Source organism: Erithacus rubecula (assembly GCF_903797595.1).
Source record: "Erithacus rubecula genome assembly, chromosome: 12".
Taxonomy (NCBI): Eukaryota; Metazoa; Chordata; class Aves; order Passeriformes; family Muscicapidae; genus Erithacus; species Erithacus rubecula.
In genome coordinates this window covers 18,966,648-18,989,772 of record NC_136664.1, presented here as the reverse complement: position 1 = coordinate 18,989,772, position 23,125 = coordinate 18,966,648, and the positions used below count along the sequence as shown (strand labels likewise).

Below are 23,125 nucleotides of genomic sequence, written 5' to 3'. Positions count from 1 at the left end.
TGCTTCCCAGGCAGCCTCCATCTGTGAGTCAGGGCAGTTAGCAGGGCACCACTGGGTCAGTGGGAGTAAAGGCAGATTGCTTTTGCATTGGTTGCTGTGAATTTGGGATTCTGTCAGGCAGTTAATGAGGGCAGGGCTGATGTTCTGAGCAGGGTCACAGCAGTCAGGCTCCAGTCCTGGTGGGAAGCACTAGGTGGAAAGCAGAGCTCTACAGGAGATACTTGAGCCTCAGAGGGAGCCTGCATCCTCCACTTTTTTATTCTCTTATACCCTCCAAACAACAAATATTTGTTACTGTAAGAAATGATTGTGATGTTTTTGTGTCTTTGATTTTTTGGTGGCATTGTAGCTGCTTGTTCAGAAGATGTTGAGTATCACAGTGGATACTGGTGATCTCTGGTATTTGGTCTTAGAAAAAGGATGTTATATCATATTGTGAGGATCAAATTTGTAATGCACAAATATGCTTAGAAATCCTCTTCAAGTGTCTCTTCAGTACCTCTGAAACTTGAGTTTTCTTCAAAAAGGTTTCTCTTTAAAGGTTGTGGTTCTGCATTTCTGTGTGGTGATATTTTTATCCTAACATTTACTGTGGAAGAATAATAACTCTGTTTAGCTTTGCCTTTTATTGTTTCTGTGAATAACTAAAGAAATGACTGTGGCTGTCTTCCCACAGAAAGGTGAATAGGTTTTGGTTTCTTTCATGATGTCTCTTGACCACCATCTGGCTATGGGATTATATCCTCCTGCCAGTAAACACCAAGTTCCTGTAAATAATGTCCCTCTTAAGATGGTGGATTTTGAATTCTGATTTCAGAAGAAATTCCTACAATGTCTGTACCAAGTATGCTGTATTTTTTCCTGTTTCATTTTGAACCAGTGCAATAGTCATAGATGTACTACACTAATCTAGCTCTCATGGTATTAATAATTGGAAAGCTGCCTTTACTTCTTGTAATGTTCCTGGTAGTGCCTTTTGTTGTTGAGGCTCCCTAGTAATTTAATTATCATCTTGAGATAAGAAGACAAGGGCTAGAAATTTAAGAGGTTGTGTTTTAACATAATCAGTGTTGGAGGAATCTGTTACTTCTGGTGAGAGTCAGTGTGTTGTTTTGTCTAATCAACTTGCACACTTTTCAGTAGCCATCATCATCATCCTGTGCTCAAAATTGCATTTCATCAAAATGTCTCTTGCTTCAGGACCTCAGCAAGTAATTTTGTACTGAGAATTTGCATTCAAAAAAAACTAAATGCACGATTAAGAGACATCTTGATGTTTTAGGATTTTAGCTTTTATACTTTTGAAATCCTGTACTATATTGTGTATAAACTCCATGTAGGGTGTTAACTCTCTTCACATTTTGATCAGACAAAACAATTCCTCTAGGCCTGAAACTCCAGGACACTCTACAACATCATGCCTGAAAAGTATAAACAAAAGTGAACTGTGGGGAGAAAACTGGGGGAATATGACTTAATTATCTGAAGCTGTAATTGGAGGATGACCCCTGATATGTAAATAGACCAAACTTATAATTGTCTGAAAAACTTGTGACCATTGTCCATCTTGGGAGTGGCCCCTCTCAGAGGCTTTTTACTGCCCAAGGTCTATCTACTGAAGGTTTTTAATAAATATCTACTTTACTTTTTTAACCTTGTCTAGCCTCTGTTCTGGGTAGCCACTCCAAGGCATCATCTTAACCCTGTGTCAACTGCTATTGTTCTGTAGTGCTGAAGATTAGATCTGCAATTAAAAATACATTCTTATTTAAAAAAAAAAAAAAAAAAGAAAGGAAAAGTCACCTAATTCTCAGATAACTTGTGTAGTTGCTTTTAAAACATGGAAGTAATGTTTAGGTTTCCCTAGAACTTGTGCCATCAACTCCAGAATATGGGAAGAGGGAAGCAAAAGCTGGATAACACCAACCTGGATTAGAATGGGTTCAAGAATATCCAACCATGAGTAGAGAAAAGATATCAGAAATATTTCTGACAATGGGCAGGGAGGTGTAGAGCTGGTGTAGCTCTCACCCAGAGTGAGAGGGCCACTCACAGTGCACAGTGGGAGTTCAGGTGAGCAGGGATCCTCTGATGTTTGAATCTCACTGTGTGCAAGTGAAACTGGGAGCTATAACTCAGATATCACATTCCTGCTGTGGTGTTTCATGAGCTGTAATTAAAGCTCTGCTGTGTAATGCCTTAGCTTGTGGAAGAATAGAATGTATTTTTACCCAGACAAGTGTTCCAGCATCCAGTTAAACTTCTGTTAATATGTAACTTGATGTTCAGGTGGTGATGCTTGCACATCTTTACATTTCCTTTAGCTCATATGTACTTTGCCAAAGTGTTCAGGTTGAAGTGAGCTGCCCTGGTTGGGATTTTAGCTTCATTCAGGAGAGCCTGAAGCCCAGCAGTGCTGCAGTAGGAACATGTCTGTGCTGTGTCTGAGCTGCACAAAGTGCTGCTGCTGCTGTGACTTTCACTGTAGCTATCCCAGGGTGTTTTCTGATGCTGTAAATCTGCCAGTGATACAGCCCTACTCAAAACAGGTCTGGCAGGTTTTTTTTCCAAATTATTTTATGAATCGACTGCAACCATTTCCATATTAGGAATTTCTGTACTTTTGTACATTTTTAAACTGAAATGCTTGTGGCAAGAAAGCAATGAGCATGGTTGTGAATATTATGAAATGCTTAAGTTCTCCAAGTCTGTAACAATCTGTAGTGATTTCTGTCTCAGGAAATTATTTTAATGTAGAAACTGATACTGCTGTTTGAATGTCGTAAGAGATTAATTAGCAGTTTGATCACACCCCTTCTAAAAGAAACTAATTGTTGCATTTAGTGCTTAGAAACTTTATCTAATGTAGAGGAAACCTTTTGTTAAACACAGTGGTATTTAAAGCAGAGGTGCTGCTGTAATTAGTGACATTTGGAATTGCAGTGGGAGCGGTGCAGGGTGAGACTCTGTGCTGCTCACAGCTTTTTCCAGCCTGCAGGCTTAAACCCCCCGGGTTTGCAGTTGTGCAGTGGCATCTGTGCTGCTTTGGTGGGTTCCTGCTGCATCCCTGGTGTCAGCCAGCCCCGGCAGCAGGGAGGCTCCAGTGCAATTGGCAGGGCTCTGCGTGTCCTGGCCACATCTCTGGTTTCATGCTCTCTTTCACCAGCATGGCTGCACTCTTTTTGCCTTTTAAGGCATGGCATCTAAGGGGCCTTGGGGTTACAGTCTTGGGAGCATTGGGATGGCCAGGACATTTTGCACTATTTCCTTTAAACAAAAATAAACCCAAAAAACTTCAATGGATTTTGTAGGACTGCTTTAAGTTCTTGACTGTTTTCTCATTAAAATTCTTTTCTTGTTTTAGTATTTGTGGGATGTTTGATGTTTACTCAAATTGGGATTATAAATGGGGTTTTAAAGGATACAGGCTGATTCTGATAGTGATAAAATAGAGCTGTCACTTTTTAAAATAGCCAGATGGGCTAGTTAAGCTAGAGTGTGTGCAGGCTAAATACTTGACAAATTTTATGATCATACCTTTACTTCTTAAAACTAATAAATTACTTAATTTATCTATTACCAGATTTGAAGTACTGTGTTTTAATATTGTTTGGCTTAGCCAGGTTTCCCACACAGGTTGGCCTGTAAGCATGGATGGGAACATGAAGCTGGTTCAGAAGTGTTGATTTTTCTCTTTTCTAAAAGCTTAATAGAGAGTTCTTGTAAGTGAAGCAATAGGGACTTTTTGTACTTCATTTAAAAACCATGCAAATATGAGTTCAGTAATGTGCTGTATTCCAGCAGAGAGTGTGTGTATGTGTGCAGCCCCAAGACAAGAACAGGGCAGTTGTATCTGCCCATTTTGTTTAAATAGCAAAGATATGATAAGCTCTGCGTTCTTGCAGCTTGACTCAAGGGAAAATGCCAGGAAGTGGAGTGGAGAGGACACTTCACCCTTGCTGGGAGGCTGGGGAGGGAAAGGTGGGTGCTGTACTGGAGGTACCTCCTGAGCACCCACAAAGGTGTTACTGCTCCTAAATGGGGATACAAAACAACTCAAAAATGCTGATGCAAAACTGGTGACTCTGCTGACTTCAGTGCCACTATTAAATTAGTCTGTAAGACTGACAGGATTTGGCAGTGAGTTTTAAGGAAGGTTTTATTTACCTGCTTTGGTGCCTGAAAGTGAGGCTTGCTAACAGAGCAGTTAAGCTGGATTTATTCTCCATTTTGTTACCTGTAGCCAGTTTTTACTCTGAGTTACTGTTGTGGTAAAGCCTGCATGGGTAGGACTATAGCAGCAAATGAGACTAATGGGCAATTATTTTATTCTCCCGTCTGCCCCCACTCCTTGCAGCTGGCAGTGGCTGAGGAAGATGCAGATGACTCAATGCATACAAAATTACCTTCAGTGGCACCAAAGAAATGCATGATGGTTTCTTTGACCTATTTTTGCCTGTCTTGTTGAAGAACATGATATGCAAATGCTGGTCAGATTGTGATAAAATTGGACTTGAAGAAACCTGACTGGGTAGTGCTGCTGTTTAAGAATTTCCACTCAGTGTTGTGTGAGTGCTTTAACTGTGGTTTTTGTCAGCAGCCTGGAGCCTGTTCTGAGCTCTGGCTGCACTGCAGTGTTTGTGTGCACAGTTCCCTGGGCTGGTGGCCTGTCCTTCTCTGTCCCATGGGGGACACTGAGATTTCCTGAGGGGATTTTCCTGCTGACCTTGGTGAGCTGAGCTGCCTCTGAGGAACCTGCCCAGTGAGCATCGTTTACAGGGCAGCTTGTGGTGCTTGGCAATTAGAGATGGCTGCACAAACTCTGCTTGCAGACACTGCCAGAACGAGCACCCGACAATGAATGGGAAAATTAAGTATCAGGAAATGGTGAAAAAGGGGTGAAGAACCATCTACCTCCCTTAGTAGTTCTGTTTGATTGACCATTGGCACAATCAATGTACTGTAGATGCACAATAAACCTCTCCATTTAAGACTTGTTCAGGAATGAAGTGATTAATGCAGAATATGAATAGGAAAGTTAGAAATGTGAGACTCTGTGCTGGGATTTTATTCCTTATTGTCTTGAAGGACCTGTTGCTTATGAAAATATTTTGATTTGTGCTACACAAGAATTTTAGTTTCTGGGGACTGGAGGCACAGGTTCTTGTGGAGTGGAATTGGTGGGAGAAACCAGTTATGTTTTGCATGTTTTGTTTGCCTTTGTTTAAACATGGCTCTGTATGGACTTCAAATGAACCTTCCTGTAGGGTGGGGTTGCTAAAAAGCCGTTGATGGACTTTTGTTTATGGGACAGGTGGCACACTACGTGAATTTTTGTCTCATCTGGAAGGTTTGTTTGACTCTGATTCAGATTTTGGTGGGGAAATGTCATGTGCCTAAAATAAAAACCTCCTTGCAATGTGCCTTGGCTTCAGATGCTGTTCAGAGGTTCTTTTGGTCATCTGCTTGTTGGATAAAACCTAAAGTACATCTGAATCAGACTATATTAGGGGGAGGTTCGTTGTTTTTGTTTTCTTAGGAAGAACGATAAAATTATTTATCTGTCAAAACCTACTATGTGTTTAATAATACTTGAACTGGAATTGGTTTTGCATTTATCTAGCAGATAAGAATGTTTTTGTATAAGTGTGTCCAAGCAATAACAAAACTCTGTACTGATGCAGTTAGTAGGAAATAAGCCACCACATCACGTCTGCAGCTTTTTTCCTTCTAGATTCTATGGTTAAGTTCACTTTAAAAATTGATGTATTTCTGGTTTAGCCAGTTGAGAATTTCTTCTTGTCACTGTAGTTCAGTTCATTTTTTTGTAGAATAAGCATTAGTTTTTCTGTCATTTATGTTTCAAAACAAATATCTTTTTTTTTATTACCCTCACTCTTAAATATAACCCTTTCTCCTAAAACACCATCAAAATGTTTCAGGCCTCAGCAGTATGTTCTGTATTTAGAATTGGTCTTTTGCCTAAATTGAGAGGGGAAGTCAGCAGTAGCTGGATCTGAGGGTTATAGAAAGCTGCTGGAGGTGGCAAACGATCAGCTGATTTAGTAAAGATTCCACAATATTTAATGCACTGAAGTGTTGCCATATTACAGCTAAAAGTGAACTAAGAAATAATGAAAACTTTGCAGCTCCATGTAAAACACTAGAGGTGCACTAATGATCTGAAACTCATATTTTCTGGTTTTATTTCTACCATCACCACCAAAACCAGATCAGAGGTGCATTGGGAGGCTTGATTGAATTTCTTTGGGTTTGTTTGATGATGTTTGTGCCATTAGAGCAAAATTTAATTTATCCAGGGTGCTGAATCACTGGTGGTGCTTAAGCCTCCCTTTCTGGTAAGTGTTGTTTTCCTAAACTTTCTATCTTCCAGGGAAAGTTTAATGCTCCTTTGTGATTCAAGGCCCCTTGCAGCCTTTTAGAGAGTTAATAACACTTTTCATGCAGTCTTGAGGATGCAGACTAGGAGCAAGGAAATCAGTCATTTTTTGCTTAGGGTAAAAGATGGTTTCCTGCTGGAGGAGCAGGACTGTGTTTGAACCATATGATCCCAAATATTCATATCTGTGCCAGCTGTTTTAGATGTGGGAAGTGCATGTGCTTTGCAAGGAATGAGACCCACTTCATTTCATGCATAAAGTGGGGACTGCTGGGCCAAGGAAATGAGAACAATAAATCTAGATTTTAATTCAAGAAAGTTCAGTCTTCAGATACTTTAACTGGTGTAAAAGCAATATATTCTTCCCTGTTTTGAGCATGTATATTCTACTGTACCATTAATTTAAACAGTCTGGATGTAAAAATGTCTTGCTAGTGTGACATTCTTACTAAAATTCTGTGGGTATTTTTCAGGCAGAAAAAATGCTGACCATTTTGTGGTTTTTTGGAAATCATGTGTAATTATGTCATTTAACCACACAATAAGGCTTTCTCTGGTAGTCTTTTAGATAAACAGGAAAACTCTTTTTTTTTACTTTGTTTTCATTGCAGAACTGTCTTTTTAAAAAAATTTTAGTGTAAAGCTCTTAGATTATTTTCTTCAAAAATATAACACAATGTATTATGACTGGAAAAATTCACCTCCTAAAAGTTCCTTTACAGCGTTGGTACCTGTCACAGCATGTTTTTCCATTTTGGGGAAATACAGTGTTTTATGTCTGATGTGCCCGTGTTCCAAGAAAGTGATGTAAATATGAGCCATTTACATAGCCCTGAGGCAGATGATTTCTTCATTAAGGTCCCTTCTCCAGGGGAATTTGCAGGAAAGTTGAGATGGATGCAGCAGTGGTAGGGCTGATGTGGCTGACTCCAAGGACATTGGATCCTGGAGCAGAAGATGCCTCTCAGGAATTCCATGGCCCTGAATTGAGGTGGCTGCATGGAGCTGCTCTGGGGGCTGAGAGCAGGAATCACACCCCAGGCAGTGACTCTTGCCAGTTTATTCAGGGCTAAAAGCACAACTTGCCATCATTGGGAGGAACATTTCAGGTTGAACCCTCTGCTTGGGGCTTTTTCCTGCTGCCTGTGAGGTGTGGTGGTGGGAGATGGGGGATGAAGACCAGGGGATGCTCTGTCACAGCCCTGGAGCTGCACTGCACACCTGGCAGAGCCAGACCTTTCCTGGGCACACCTCATTCCTTCTCAGCTTTTTCACCAGATTCTTACAAGAGAATAACAGGAGTGTTACTGCAGGTGGTCTGGGATATAACTCTGCATGCACCTGAGCATCCAGAATTAGCAAATATTTCCATCATGGCAAAGTTGCATTTTAATTTTGTACTTATTTTAAGAAGAGGGGAAGTAGAAGAGAAAGCAAAAGCAACATCTATAAAAGATAAAGATTTGTAGTAGAAGAGGGCTATACAAATTTTAGGGTGTTGGAGGAATTGGAGTGGAATAGAAAACTCTAAAGTACTTGGTGCTGAGAAAAACAGATGAAAAGGTTTGCTTTGTCCATCAGAGAAAACTTTCTTGCCTCAGCCCAAGGAAGCTGTAGCTGTGTTATTTGTGGGAGAGAGCAGTAATTCATGTAAGAGGAGATTTCCACCACATTCAACTTCTCATTTTTCCTTGGTAAACCAGCCTTAAAACTTCTGCTTGTGGAAAAACTTGTCAAATCTCATCGCGCTAAACTATGAGAAGATGTGTGATTTGAGGGTGGGGGTTGCCTCCTGTGTTGGACAAATGTCATGGTGTATTTTGTTGGCCAAGTCCTGTGCTCTGATAGGATGCTGTTCCTCTGGTTTTTTGTTGGTTTTTTTTTTTTTTCAGCTAGTCTTGGAACTGCAGTTGTGGGAGGCAGAAGCAGGATCCTGGTTTTTGAGTGTTAAAAAGCTTTAGCAGCTGGAGAGTTGGGTTTTTTCTGTGTGTTTTTGTGTCTCAGTCTCCTGGAGCAGTGCAAACCTGGATGGAGCATGGAGCCTTCCCAGGAGGGATGGATGGTTTGATCCTTGTTTTCTCTTCCCAGGGGAGTGTGTGTAGTCAGGATGGAAAGGCAAGGCAGCAGTTTTAGTTAGCTGTGGCAGGGGGAAGAGCCAGGGAAGCTCTGGAGAAAGGATTTTCCTGCAATTTGCAGTGAGCCACTCACTGCTCTGTGTTAATTCACTGCCCCATCATGTACCCTGCCTCATCAGTAATGTATTTCATAAATTTCAAAACACAAAGATCGAGATTGTTAACACATGGTTGGGTTTTTTTAAATGAATCCTATCACTGGATGAGCCTTTGAGAAGCAGCTTTGGTTCATGTGGCAGCATTTGCACAACACTTTGAGGCTCTCTGAGTAAGTCATGGGGCTGTGGAATCAACTCCATGTATTTCACTTCCATTTCATGTGTTCTGAGTAGTTTGTATTTTTGTTGAAAGCTAAGTTAGATTCCTCTCTGAGTGAATGGCCAGTGAAAGTGATACTAAGTATGTTTTATAGAAGTTTCATCTAGCTTGTGACTACAAGTTGGAAGGATGCTCTTGGCAGGTTTATTAGTGTGTAGAAGGACAAGATTATCCTGGTGTTTTAAAGAGAATATGTTTGATACTGAGGACTGAGATTTCTATTGTGATTAGGAAAAGGGAAGTTTCTGTAGGAGGACAGCTTCTTTTTTTCTGATGTAGTGATTGTTTGGATTTCATTTTTTTGCCATGGCTTTGCTGTGAGACAGGAGTGGCAGGAGCAGCACTGGCAGCAGGGACAGTCTTGGAGAAGGGGGACATGTATTTTTATTGCAAGATAAGTAGTATCAGATTTAGCTGTGATCTTATTTGGAGTACCAAGGAGTTAGAAATAAATTGTGTATATGGGACAGACAAGGAAGCAATTGAGGTTTTCTCCAGGCTCCCTGATGGATTTATCAGGAGACTTGGGCTGCCACCCCAGGCCACTGCACACTGCTGCTGCTGCACGTCCTAAACTGATGGCACATCTCTACTTGCATTGGAAATGCTTTGGGTTAAGTCAGGCCTAAGTGTACACAACTAATGCTTTTTTCTTACAAGAGTGTGTCACAGGTAAAAGTATTTTATAGTTTCTAAAGGGATAAAATGAAATCCAAATATAGACTTGCTCTGGAGTTTATTAATTCTGGGCCTGGGAATATGTAAATAACACAGGATTATTTGAGTTCATTGCTCCAAGTGCCTCTGCAGTACATAATTAATTTCTAATGCTGTTTGCAGGGAACTCTTTGGTTCCTTTTGAGCTCTGCCAGTCAAGATGGATGTGTTGGCTTTGAAGAAGCAATGCTACCTGGTGTGGAGAAGAGTCAGTGTAAAAGTTTATCAGCAAAACACCAGCATAGCAACTGATGTGCCAGAGATTTTGGTTCCTTCAGCCTAATGTTTGTGGCACAATTCAGAGCTGTTCATGTTTTGAGGAAATGAACCTTTTATTTGGGGCTTGTACTACTGTATTTCTAGAGAATATTGCAGCACCATATCTTTTAAAAGAAAAAAAAAAATTACAAGTGTCATAATATAGTAAAAATAATGGCAAGAAAAATAGAAACTTTATTATATTGGAAAATCCAGAAGTAGAAATTTCACTGGCTAACATTTAACATTAATATGTGATGTTGATCCTTCTTGAAAGAGCAAAGATTGTTTTTTAAAGCTATTTTAAAATTGCATTCAGTGTCATCTTCAGTTTTGATGCTTATGTTTACAGAGAAGATGAACTTCATTACATACTAGTGCTATAAAATGAGGCTATGTGTGGACAGTAGCTTTTTTTGGTCATGTGTGTCATTGCTGAAATCCTAGCTTGACTTTGGTTCTGCTTTGATTCTGAATATTCCATTTCACACATGATCTTTCTTTCTGAAGCGATTCAATGCCAGAGATGAAATCTGAAGTGTTTAATTACTGAGTATCCATTGAGAGTTTGTTTGATGTGAATTGGCCTGCTCTGTTAGCTGACAAAAATTCCTGTGGCATCTGCTGGCTTTAATGAACATGTGCTAAATGAGCTATGAGAGGCTTTCCAACCAAGTGTGAGGTTTTTTACTGAAGTAGTTTTGCTGAGTTTTAATCTAGTTTTAAATGTACATTTTCTGCTGTATTCTGAAGTATGTGACAAATGAACATGGGGGGTATTTTCCTTTTCTTAGAATTGCTGTCATGTTAGTGGCAAAAATCCTTTCTTGGTGATTTCTTTCAAAATCCTTTTTCTTCATTTTGCAAGTGTTGTTGTGGGAGGCAAAGACAAACCAATGGATGAAGCATAAAAAGTGCTTGGAGGAAGTGTGTCTGCAAAACAATGAGATTGGCAAAGAAGGATTGAGCAGAAATTGTTTTTTATCCTGGCTTCTGTCAATCTTCTAAACATATGTTTGTACAAAGTATTTAGATTGTTGAATATTTGGCTCTGAGGAAAGTCTCTCTCTTAGTTTCTCATCCTCAGATTGAAGTGCTTACTGCAGCCTCAATAGAATTTTGTGGCATAGCAAGATGAGAATTCTTCCTAAAAAATGTCAGTGGGTAGATGGGGGTGGTTGTCCTGAAAACCAAAGCAAAACACTCTAAAGGCTTTCCTTGCTTGTCCTGAAAAATGCAAAAACCCCAAGAAAACAACAAAAACCACCCAAACCATGCCTGCATCTGCTTGTTGGTGTCAGTGGTGTTTGAGGAGCAATCACCCCTGGGGTGTCAGGCTGGCCATGGCACCCGTGTGGTGCCAGCTGTCCCTGTGCCTGGTCTGGGCTCTGGGGGGGAGAGATTTGGTTTTGTCCCCTGGGCCAACTTTATTTTCAAGTACAGCAAGTGTTATCCTAAATGGTGACCTCAACTCTTGTTAATTGACTACTCCAATACAATGTTTGTGTTTGCAGCCCCAGGGGATTTTCCTTCATCTCTTAGCTCCTTGTTTTATTGTGCTGTAAGGGAATGGTAAAATACATTTTTTATATTAAATACAGTGTAGTGATGATGATAAATGTGAAAAAGGCAGGCACTTTTGGAAACTGTAGAAATCCTGATCAATTCTATTTTGAATTGATTTAGATCTCAATTGGTAGTGAATTTTAATTAATAATCTTTATTGACATGTCTTTCACAATTACACATTAATACTCTGTAATTGTGTTTGAGTTGACAAATGCATTCCATTGTCTAGTTTTGGAATAGTATATCATCAGTAAAAAATGAAATAAAAAGTTTGAAGTGCTGTTTGCATGTTAAGCCAGTGGCCTGAAGGGTTTTCATGCTTTTTGGGGTGTCTTGATCATTTTGATGTTAGAATCCTTTTAATTTTGCTCAAGTCTTCTTTGTTGAATGGCACAAATCCAGAAAATCTTACATTTCTTTGCTTTTGTTTTTGCTCCCTGGACAGTGCCCTGTTGTAAACTAAAATCACACATTCCTGAGTGTAAACCCATCATGTTCCCAATGGAAATTTCATGAATACTTGTGGCTACTTTCAAAATGTGGAAATCTATTTTTTTTTTTTTCTACTTGTTTTTCTTCCCAGCTTTTGGCGCTGACGGCGTTCATCTGCATTGAGACCATCATGGAATGCTCCCCTTGTGAGGGCCTTTATTTCTTTGAGTTTGTGAGCTGCAGTGCACTGGTGGTTACTGGAGCTCTCCTGCTTCTGTTCAGTCTGAACCTTCACACAAGAATACCCCAGATCAACTGGAATCTTACTGTAAGTTCATTTGGATTCTCGCTCTGTTAAAAATAGATGCAAATCTGGTTTAAGTTTGGTGTTTGGGCTTTGCTTTCTCCTGTTGTTTAATGTTGTGTTCTTTCTGCTGAGTAAAGCATACATTTTACTTGCATTTATTTTGAATGCCAACAGCAGAATGAGCTGTGAAATGTAGGAAGATTAAACTACACTAAATAGAACTAAAATTGTCTTCTGGTAAGATTGTCTTTGGGAGGACAAACTTCCTGCTAATGCCAGCAATTTCACTTTGTGGATGAAGTGGATAAAAATGCAGCCTGTAGTTATTTAACTTTGACAGATTCTGTACTCACAGCATCCTGTTGTTCTCTCTTAACCTGGGGGATTTTATATTTGCTACATATATTTTCTTACATAGACTAATACAATCATTGTAGAAAACCAGGTGCTTTCTGTGAAAATGGGATGTTTTGTATTGCCTATGCACCTAATTATTAAACATTGACTGCCAATGCTTAATGTGCTCTCAGATATGAGGAGCTTTGGGAAGGGAACTGCTGGCAGTGCACATTCCTTTTGTACAAGTCTCTATTTTCATGCTGTATTCTGAGTTAAACTTTCAGACTGGGTTGCATAAACACAGGTTACAAAATCAACATATTAAGTCACTCTAGCAAAAGATCTGTCACCTTCAAGGACAATATTTATACCAATTTCTTTGGACAGTCCAGATCCAATTGTGCTGGTGTTCTGTTTTATGTTATAACAGTAATTTTGTAAGTGCTGTAGAAGTCCCAGAAGTTTTTAGGCTTCTGTGTGATTTTAAAAATAATAAATTAAACTGTAATTTATTAATGTTGCAGTTTGCTTAGTTTCGTTTCTCAGCCTTAATGACTCATTTAAATTGAGACTGGAACATGGAATTAGATGATCTTTTCTACCCTGAGGCTGCATAGTTAATTGATGAACTCCTTCTAGGAGTGCTTGGTAGATAGATGAGGTGTTCTGCCAGCTGGGGCTGAACTGAGCAGGAATTATCCCTTTGTGGTGGCATCAATTGTGTCTGCATAGCACCTGTTAGGAGATATTTTGGGGAAGGGGGGGAGTTAAAAATCCAGCCAGTTGTGCTTTGGGATTGCTTTGTTTTTGTTTTATAAAGATATTTATGTTTTTGAGCAGTGGTCACGCTCTGCACCCCCTGCCTAAGCAGCACTGGGCAGGTTGGAGATGAGGCAAAGGGCACATGGAATACACTGCAGTGCTTGGCTCTAGTTCACATTGCCAGGGGCAGGAGGAATTTGCCATAATCTCCCAAGCCTCATTCTGCTAGTTGTGTACTGAAGATGAAATGCTTCTCCCATCCTTGTACCAGAGTTGTCCAGAAGTGAGAAGGGAGCTGGCATTTGTGTCTTCCATGAACTGATGAGACCATCCTTACAGATTTCAGCAATTTGATTTGCATTTATGATCATTTGATTTTAACAAACAGTTGGGACTGTTCCTCTGACAGGAGTGAGGGAATACCTTCAATTTTCAGAGTGCTTGGAACCATTCTGTGATTCTACAGCTGTTTCTGCTCCTTCAAGTACAGAGTGTGAGCTCAAAGGCTGCTGATCAAACACCTGTGGGACATTACTTTGGCCAAGTTAGAAGGAAATGTAAGGATGTAGGGCTCTGGCTGATTTGTTTTTCTTTAGCTTATTTTGGCATTTTATTCTTTACAATTTAAATGTATGTTCCTAGATTATTTGCCTCTTTCAGTATTTATTACTTCCCTGTGTTTTGATGTTTATTTTTATACTTTTGCAGCCTCTGTATATGACACAGTTACGGCAGGAGTTGCTTTCTAAACAAAAATCTTTCACATCCCTGAGTGCTTTAGGAGGAAGTCACTCCTGCTTATGTATAAATTCATCAGGATACATGCTTTTAAAAATACATATGACTTTATAATGCATATTTTCCTTATGGAAAGTCTCAAACATTGCTTTTAGAAGCTGTATGAGAAGAAGAGGCTGTTGCTGTGTTTGAAGGAATTTAATCTACTTAAATTTAGGAAGAAATCTTTCTTTAAAAATAGCACTTCTTCCTAGGAACTGTTGAAAACATTTACTTTCAAATGATCCTGTGCATTAGGAAGTACCTGGCCATCAGCTGCTATTGTCCAACATGGGATTGTTTCCTTTAAAAGTTTATTGAAAGTAGAATTTTTTCCAATGTGCTGTGTATATTGGCAGATGTCCCCTTTCCCTGGCTGGAATGAAAACGTGGATCAGTATAGACTAGAATCTAACAAATATGCAAAGTTGCTAAATTTTTTAAAAATACATATTTTTAGCCATTTGGGGAAAAGAGATTTGTTTTGATCCTAATTAGAGACTTGCCAGTCATTTTCATATTTTCTTGAGGTAAACATGCAAGAAGCATGGAGCTGGTGAGGGCAGAAAAGAGCCTTGTCTGGATGTGTTGGAGAGAGGCTGGTGTGTTCCAGCAAGATGAAAGAAACAGTCCCTTGTCTGTGCTGTGCACCACTATCAATATTATGCAAAAATGCAAAAGCTGGGGAACCTGTCAGTGGAAATTTCCATTTCCTTTATGCCTCAGAGCTCCAGGGGAGCCCATTCTGCAGGGAGATGCAGGAGTGGCCCAGGGGAATGGGGAGCACAGCAGCTCCTGCTCCACAGGAGCCCGGGCACATTTGCTTTCACAGACAGCTGAATTTTGCTATAGTTTTGTCTTTGCCTATATTATCCTTCTTTTTATTTCTAAAATTCATGATTTGCATCTCATGTGATGTGCAGGTAGAGCTGAAGGTCTGGTACCCAAGGGGTGAGTGTGAGCTGGCTCTGCAGGAGCAGGGCTGGGCAGGAAAGGTGCTGGAATCTGGGAGTGTGACTGGGATCCTGCACAGGGCTGTGCTGTGACTGGGATCCTGCACTGGGATCTGCACAGGGCTGTGCTGTGACTGGGATCCTGCACTGGGATCCTGCACAGGGCTGTGCTGTGACTGGGATCCTGCACTGGGATCTGCACAGGGCTGTGCTGTGACTGGGATCCTGCACTGGGATCCTGCACAGGGCTGTGCTGTGACTGGGATCCTGCACTGGGATCCTGCACTGGCATCCTCTCTCCTGCTCAGGGAGACACCTCAGTGGTGCTCAGGAACTGGGGTCACTGGAATTTGGCAGTGTTCCTTGGGTGGGACACCAGATCATCTGAGGACCAATGTAAATCTCTGCATGATCAGCCAGTAGAATGAGTTGTTTGTCTGTGTGTATGGAAAAAAAAAAACAACCTTCCAAGGCATTTTGACCATTGATTTTTTTGTTTTAAATTATTTTCTTGAAGCACTCACTGAAGTTATGGCATATGTTTTTGGGAGTCCAGTTCTGGTTGCAGTTTTTCAGCTTAGAGCAGCTCAGAAGTGGGGCACAGAGCTGAGCACAGCACAAAATCCAAGTTGCACTGTGCTGGACTCAGTCCCAGGGAAGCATCAGGGGGCAAACAGGGACCCAGGTGTGTGTTAGAGCACACACACCAGCTGGGGAGCTCTGTGCTGCCTGAGCATTGATTTCATCAGCTCTGTTGAGTTTTTTCATTGTTGGAGCAGTGAAAATTTGTGTGCAAAGCAATTGACACTTGAAGGAGTTGGCAGAAAATGTCACTATCCTGTGCCAGTCTTGCCTCTGCAGAGTGTGATTACAAAGTTCAAAGGCCTTCACAGGGCAATCTTGATTTTTATTTCTATTTTTAATTTATTTTCCCCCTTCTGTTTTGAAAAAGCACCTTGCTTTCCTTAGCTGTCAATTGAAAAATTAAGTCAGTCATCCTTGACCTTTATGTTTATTACTCTCAAAATAGCAGTACCTCTTAAGGGTAAAAATGAACATTTTAAAACTTTAAAAACAATTATTAGAATTTCCCCTGGGTTCCTCATGGACTGTTCTCATTTGGTGCAGGATGTAAATGTTACTCTGTAATAAATGCAGTGTCAAGTTTTAAATACAAGAATCACCATGTATTGTGGTAGTTATTGCAGGTATGAACTGTTGCTTTGTGACAGTAACTTTCTGAAATTTATGTTCATGGACTCTTCTATTGGGGAGGCAGTGCTTATGTGTATCTTGTGTTTACCAGGTAACTTTAAATATGGGAAAAAAGGGAAAAAAGAGATGGCAATTAATGCTCATATGGTTAATTTGGTTCTTTCTCTCACTTACTTTTGCTTGATGTACCATGTTTTTTTTTTAATTGTAGTGAAAAATACTCAAATAGTGTTTCATAATAGTACAAAATTCTGTGAGTTTGACCAGAGGTACTTGGTTTAGAAGACTGACTGGTATGTTTCTTGATAGCTTCATTTAAAAGCAAGGGAAGATGTTGCCAAACCTTGCAAATAAAGTACTGGGTGGGGGAATAATTAAGGTCATTGTACAAAAAAAAAAAAAAAATTAAAAATATTAATAACCACACTTCCCCTCCCTTCCCAAAACCAAAAAGAAATGTTACTTTGAGCTCTGTCTCCTGTGAAGATAAATCAGACACCAGGCCACTGACTCCTGTCACCTCTTGTGGCAAAGTCAAGCTGTTGAAATGGCTTCTCTACCAGAGTCCATTAGTTCAGCCACTTTAATCTCCATCTGGATGTAAACTCTTGGATTTCAGAAAGCAAATGACAAGAGAACCAGCAGTTCAAATGTCATGTCTCTGTTTACATGAGTTTCAACTGCAATATGGCACTGTGTGCCTTTTAGAGAGAGCCTGGTCCCCTGTGCAGGATGGTGCACAGGATACAAAAGCAGGGCAGGAATTTTGGTTGAATGGTTCCTGGAAGCTGGTGTACAGCTGTGGCACAGGAGAGTTACTGAGGGCTCTGAGCATGGGGCAGCTCCTGTGCTGTCCCTGCCTGAGGGGCTGAGCAGCACTGGAGATCTCTGCAGGGACTTGGCAGCTGCAGCTCTGGTAACAGAGCTCTCATTTGTGGCACCACTTCAGCTTTTCCATCCTCATTAATCCAGAAGCTACACCTGCCTGGACCCTTAAAAACAAAGACTCTGGGGTGGTCACACAGTCATGGAATTGTGCTTCCCACCTTCACAGCAGAATCTGCAGAACAGAAGCATTGCCTTCTTCTAGCATAAAATACTTGGCATGAGCCCATCTTAATCCACAGCATCTCCTCTGCCTTGTCCTCCTCCTGAGTGGGACAAAGAGCCAGACCATGGCCTTGGATGCTCCCTGTTGGACTGACAGCATCACTGGGGACTGAACAGAATGACTTGCAAATGACCAAAAGTCATTTGTTCATTTGGGATAATTTTGGAAAGGAGAAAGGGAGCGGCAGCAGCCTGGAGTGGGTTTGATTCAGCTCAAAGGTTTGATTCTGTTATGAATGGCAGCTCTGTACAGTATTTTATGGCACAGCATACTGTCTCATGAGGTTGCTGTGATTTCAGCAGAAATTCTTCTACCTCTGTGATGTGGTTTTACTTTGTCTATAAATATAATAGCAAGAACTTCAGTTCTATCATGGCCAGATTTGAAGCAGCTCATCTTTTTCCAATTAGTTTATTCTTCTTACTGTCACGATTATTCATTTTCTCTTACGTGGAGAAAACTTGCAGTGTTTTAGGGAGTGTCCTCTGCTTCTTGCTGTAGTTTATTTCTCCTCTTATTTCAACCAAAACCGTTGGGGTTTTTTTGGGTTTTTTTTTGTTTGTTTTTTCTTTTCTTTTCTTACTTTTCTGCTCCAAGTAGTAGCTCCCACAATTAGGATTGAGGACCTCCACTGCTGTTTGCACCTGTATGTTACCATTCCATGTGTGCATGACAGTGTTACTGCTGTCATTGCTCCTTACGCTCCAACCAGTCTGCTCTGGGGGTATAAAACCATTTTCATCTTAGCTTTTTCAAAAACCAGCATTATTATATGAATGTGCATTTAATTGCATTAGAAAGGTTTGACCTAAACAGGGAAAAAGGAGTTGCAGAGATGAATAATTGGAGCCTCAAGATATAATAAATTTTTTAGATTTAAATTGTTGAATTCTCTGTATGGAGTTTGATACTTTTTGTAAAAAGTAAACCGGAATAAAACTAGAATAAACTAAAATAAAATGCCAGTGATGATGACAAGTTTCTGATATACTTAAAGTACATTAGAAAAGGCACTGGCTGTTTAATTCCAGGAGGATTTTATATTTTGCAGTTTGAAAGAAGCCTTCAGGTCCCTTTGTAGTGTGGAGCTGGGTGGTAAATGTGTCATGTTGTGGGCAGGCCTGGCCCTCTTGCTTTACACTGTTCTCCTCTGGAAACATCCCAGGGTTGATTTTAACCATCAGAGGTCAGCAGGAATAATTAATGAGCACATCTGACCCCATAAATCTTAGATCAACATGTGCCACCTGTGTAGTCTTTAAGCATGGTGCTAAGTACAAAATGTGTGTGTGTGTGTGAAAAAGCATAACCTGGGTTATAAGCACTGAAAGAGTAGAATATTAAATATATCTTTGTCTGCTTGTTCTGATGGTTATGTCTCCTACAACCAAAATTAGCTTCATTTTGGATATGACTTCTGCCTTAAATTCACAACTGTTGATTTTGTTTTCCTGTTAATTTTATTGGCTTTCTGATGTTAAGCTTTCAAAGCAACCAGTATTTTTAATTGTTTGAACACTGGAGTCTTCATGTACAAAGCTCAATCTTTTTAATATTCAAAGCAGCTTAGGATCTTTTGATTCATACTGTGAGAAATTTTCTCCTCTTGTCAATAACTTCTGTGGTTCTTCTCTGTACCCTGTCCAATTTCTTCACATTCTTTTAAAATGTGGATACTGGAACAGGACACAGCATTCCAGAGCCCCTTGCAAAGGTAAGATTACCACCTGTTGTGTCCATATGTCCAAAGGAGTGCAAAAGTGATTTTTCTCCCTTTTTTTGGTCATGGCAGTGCCTCTTGAGATGCTTGCCTACAGTAATTACTGAGTTCGTCTGAATTCTTTCTTCTAGGATTTTGTCTCTGTTCTGCAGGTCCTTCCTGTAGATGCCAGATGTACTCTGCTAGTAAAATACACAACCTGACCTTGAGTTGAATTAATTTATGATTTTTAACTTATCCAAGAGCTGCCCTCTCCTCAATATTTAGTTTCCCCATTCTTGTTGACACACATATATTTACATAGAGACTTGGTGGAAGTGTTGAAGCTGGATCTGTTGCAGATATAGTGAGACTTCCCCTCTAGTGGGAAAAGGGTTTGTGCTGTGAGAACCACAGCTTGTCTTGGCAACTGCAGGAGCACAGGTAGAGCTGTAAATCCAGAGCTGCAGAGGGGCATGCTTGGAGAAGTTGTGTAATGCCATTTATTTTCTAATATAAAGTTTAAACTTTATCTCTGCAAAGCAAAAGTTACATAATTAAAACTGCAATAGCTAGTTAATAGAATTTGGATTTGTTTGATGTTCTAAGTGCCAGGTAGCACCTATCTCAGTGAGCTGGATGAAAAAAAAATCTGTGTACACAGACAGGTGAGAAATTGGTAGGAAATTGTTAGAGCCACAATTTGCTTTTGTTTGGTTGGTTGTTTTTTGAGGTCTTACTGGGCTTGTGACATGAGAGTGGAAGTGGCCATGAGACATGGGAACCTCTCTGATTCCTTGGGGAAGTTCTTGTTTGAGATGAGGATCAGGCCACAGTGATGCCTCATGCAGTCTGGACACTCAGTGTTGATGACCAGCTGTTGCTGAGTCAGTACCCTCAAAATAGATTTTTTTCTGTGAATAACACAGTGCCAGAACCTCCATTTCTGCAGTTACTTTGTGCAGCACTCTGTAATCGTGGCTGGGAAAAGATATTTGGGGCTGCCTGGATGGCCCTGCGCCCTTCAGAGTCCCTGTGCTGTGCAACTGGAACACAGCAGAGTAAGTTTAGAGTTATGTCTGAAGTCTTCTAAACCTGACTTCACAAGATGCACTTTGGGGAAAAAATAAAATAATTATTTTAAAAATGGAAAAAGTGAATGAGCTGTAACAGGAAGTGAGCCTGCCTTGCATGTGGGAGAATAGAGCCAAGTAGAACAAATTGTCCTTGAATTCTAATTACTGGGATTGTTTTTATATGGTGGGAGTTGTCATGTTACTGTGGTTTTGTTTTGTGTGGGTTTTTTGGGTTTTTTTTCTTTACCTCAAGCCTGCAATCTTGAATGCAGGTTGTCTTTCCATCCCTTCTGTCTGTGGCAGTATCCACTTCTCAATGATTTGATGTCTGTGCTGAATTGTCCTTTCTTGGGACCTCTCTCACTCTGAGCTCCTGTTCATTCATGGTGGTTTTGTGCTTTGGGAATGGTGTTTCCCAATGTAGTGGTAGCATGCAAACTGTGCAGTGTCCATACACATCAGATGTGAAAGTCGTGGTAACACTGAACACCTTGTCCTGAATGAATCTAGACTTTGTTTCCTCTATTATTTACACCCTTGGGTATTGCCTGATCACTTAGTCTTGTATTGATGTAATTATTTTTGTGCAAGTACCTGCCTTTCAGAATTCTTCCTTTGCTTGCAGTGACATCTTAATGACCCTGTTTGAGGTGAGCATGGCAGCATCACCTTCTGAGCAGCAGTGACATGTGCAGCACACCTGACAGGGATTGTGTGCTTTGCTTGGAGCAAGGCAGTTCTGTGTGTATGTTCTAAAATGCCTGTTTGAAGCACCAGCTTTATGCAATAAATAGGTACAAATCTCAGTGATTGCACTGCTGCAGCTGTCACAGAGGTGGCCCAGGACATGCAGCTCTGTTCAGTGCAGCCTCAGGGAATGGGCAGGAAGGCTCCTGGCTGCTGTGTGAGCAGGGCAGGAGCTCTATGGGATGTGAGCATCATCCCTCATGTTCTGCACTTCAGCAGTAGCTGGGCTGAGCAGGGTGAGCCCATCCCTGTGCTGCCAGCTCTGCCTGAGCTCAGGGGATGTTCCAGAGCTTCAGGATGCTCTGGCTGCCCTGGGACTGCAGCTCACACTCCTGCTGCTCCTGTGGGACACCTGGGCAGCTGCACAGCAGCTGGCAAAGGGCTGCTGCACTTCTTGTCCCAACCTTCTGTGTCATCACTCCTAAGAAAGCAAACAATCATCATTTAGTAATGCTTCTGAATTTATTTTTTTAGGATCTGGTCAACACTGGACTCAGCACTTTCTTCTTTTTCATTGCCTCTGTAGTACTGGCTGCTTTAAACCATAAAACTGGAGCAGAAATTGCTGCTGTGGTAAGAATTTAAACTTGTTTATATCTGACTCTTACTTTGTATTACTATTAACTTTTTCTCATTGATTGAATACACCTGTTGCCTTTGCCATCACAATTTACTTCTATTTTCACAATTTGCTGTGAGATAATCCTTATTTTAAGTTAACATCCTTGGAGCTTTGTCTGAAGGCTTGAGGCAAGACCAACAGAAAAATTACTTGTTGAGAACACTTTACAGTTGAACTTGCCTTTCTCTTTGGTGCCTTACATGATCCTGCTCTATGATGCAAGCCTATGGAAAGGATAGAGCCAAAAAGACAGAAGAGATTGAAGCTGCTTGCACAAAATTTGCTGAGTTCTTGCTCAGTACAGATGATTTTTTTGTTCTGTGGAGTGAGTGTAGTAGCACTTCAGGGTTTTAAATCTACAACAGTCAATTCAAGAAAATTAATTTTGTATGTGAATTGGTGACTTCTTATTATTATTTTTTTTTTCTTTTTAACCTGGTTTTAAAAATTCCATGAGTTCTGCAGAAGCATGGAGGAAGAACTGCAAAGCAGCTGCTTCTCCAGGCCAATGCTCTGTCACTTTTTGTGTGAATGAATGAGCTTTTGGATGTGGAGCTGGTATCTTTACAAGAGAATCTTTCACTGGGCTGCATTGCAGGATTTAATTGTCATGTCGGTAGTCAGAGAACTCAGTTTTCTGGGATCATTGATCTCAGCCACTTTTGCAGATTCTCAAATTCGCTGAGAAGAAAAACGTAATTTCCTAGGCCACGATGCTTTATCAGTGCAAATAACGTAGGAAAGCGAACTCCTTTTCTGCGAGGCTGCTGTTTCCCGTGTGACGGCGGTGTGTGCTCCGGCAGGTGTTCGGTTTCCTGGCCGCGGCGGTGTACGCGCTGAACGCGCTGGTGGCGGGCGGCAAGTGGCGGCAGAGCAGCAGGCAGCAGAGCGGCCGCCAGGGCAGCGACTACATCCGCGCCCGCAGCGAGTCCCGGGAGGTGGTGCCGCGGCCCGAGATCCAGCGCCTGGACGCGTGACAGCTCCCCCAGCGGACTCGGCGGGAACAGCACTCGGCTCCCCCGTGGAATGAGGGTTTTGGCTTCTTTGGAGGAGGAGAAGGCAGATCCGGGGCTGGGGAGGATGCCCAGCCCCGCCCGCGCGCAGAGATGCCTTGAGCCAGAAGCTGCTGTCGCGGAGGCACAAAGCATTGGCCCCTCAAAAGGAAGATCCCCTCAGCACAAAGCGTTGGCCCTTCAAAAGGAAGATCACCTCAGACCTCCACACAGACACCTGCATATATTATATAGCTCCTAGGATGTGTAATATATGTCTGCTCTGCAGTGTGTCATTGTTTTGGATTAACTGCACAGCAGTTGCCTTCCCTCTCTGAAGATCCGCTGTTCCTTCTGCCCAGGGACGGAGCAGCCCTGCCCTGGCTGGGAGGGTGGGACACCCGGGGGAGCAGATGGAGCCCCACTCGTGCCAAGGAGCCAGGGCCACTCAGCAGTAACCCAGCCAGGGGCCTGTCCCTCCCCAACTGTCTGTGTGTCCTGCTCCCTCTGCCCTGAGCCTCTGCACGGCTGCCGGGGAGCCCTGCCTCGAGTCCTGGCTGCACTGCTGCCAAAGGGCCGGGCTGGGCTGGGCTGGGCTGGGCTGGGCTGGGCTGGGCTGGGCTGGGCTGGGCTGGGCACGGCTGGGCGGGGCTGGGCTGGGCTGGGCTGGGCTGGGCTGGGCTGGGCTGGGCACGG

General features: G+C 41.6%; 1 protein-coding gene across 2 annotated transcripts in view; it reads left to right on the top strand.

The window, feature by feature from the left end:
- The window catches only part of CMTM4 (CKLF like MARVEL transmembrane domain containing 4), a 28,080-nt gene extending 5,080 nt beyond the window's left edge, over positions 1 to 23,000 (top strand). Inside the window, exons 2-5 of one of the 2 annotated variants that reach the window (XR_013775587.1) lie at positions 11,981 to 12,157; positions 21,290 to 21,388; positions 22,241 to 22,565; positions 22,604 to 23,000. Coding sequence is in view for 1 of the 2 variants with exons in the window: in XM_079315923.1 (XP_079172049.1) it covers positions 11,981 to 12,157; positions 21,290 to 21,388; positions 22,241 to 22,414 (450 nt within the window). In the remaining variant the exon portion in view is untranslated. Of the gene's footprint in view, positions 1 to 11,980; positions 12,158 to 21,289; positions 21,389 to 22,240 lie in introns of both variants that reach the window. The other variant, XM_079315923.1, reaches the window with a different exon arrangement.
- Positions 23,001 to 23,125: the final 125 nt, after the last annotated feature.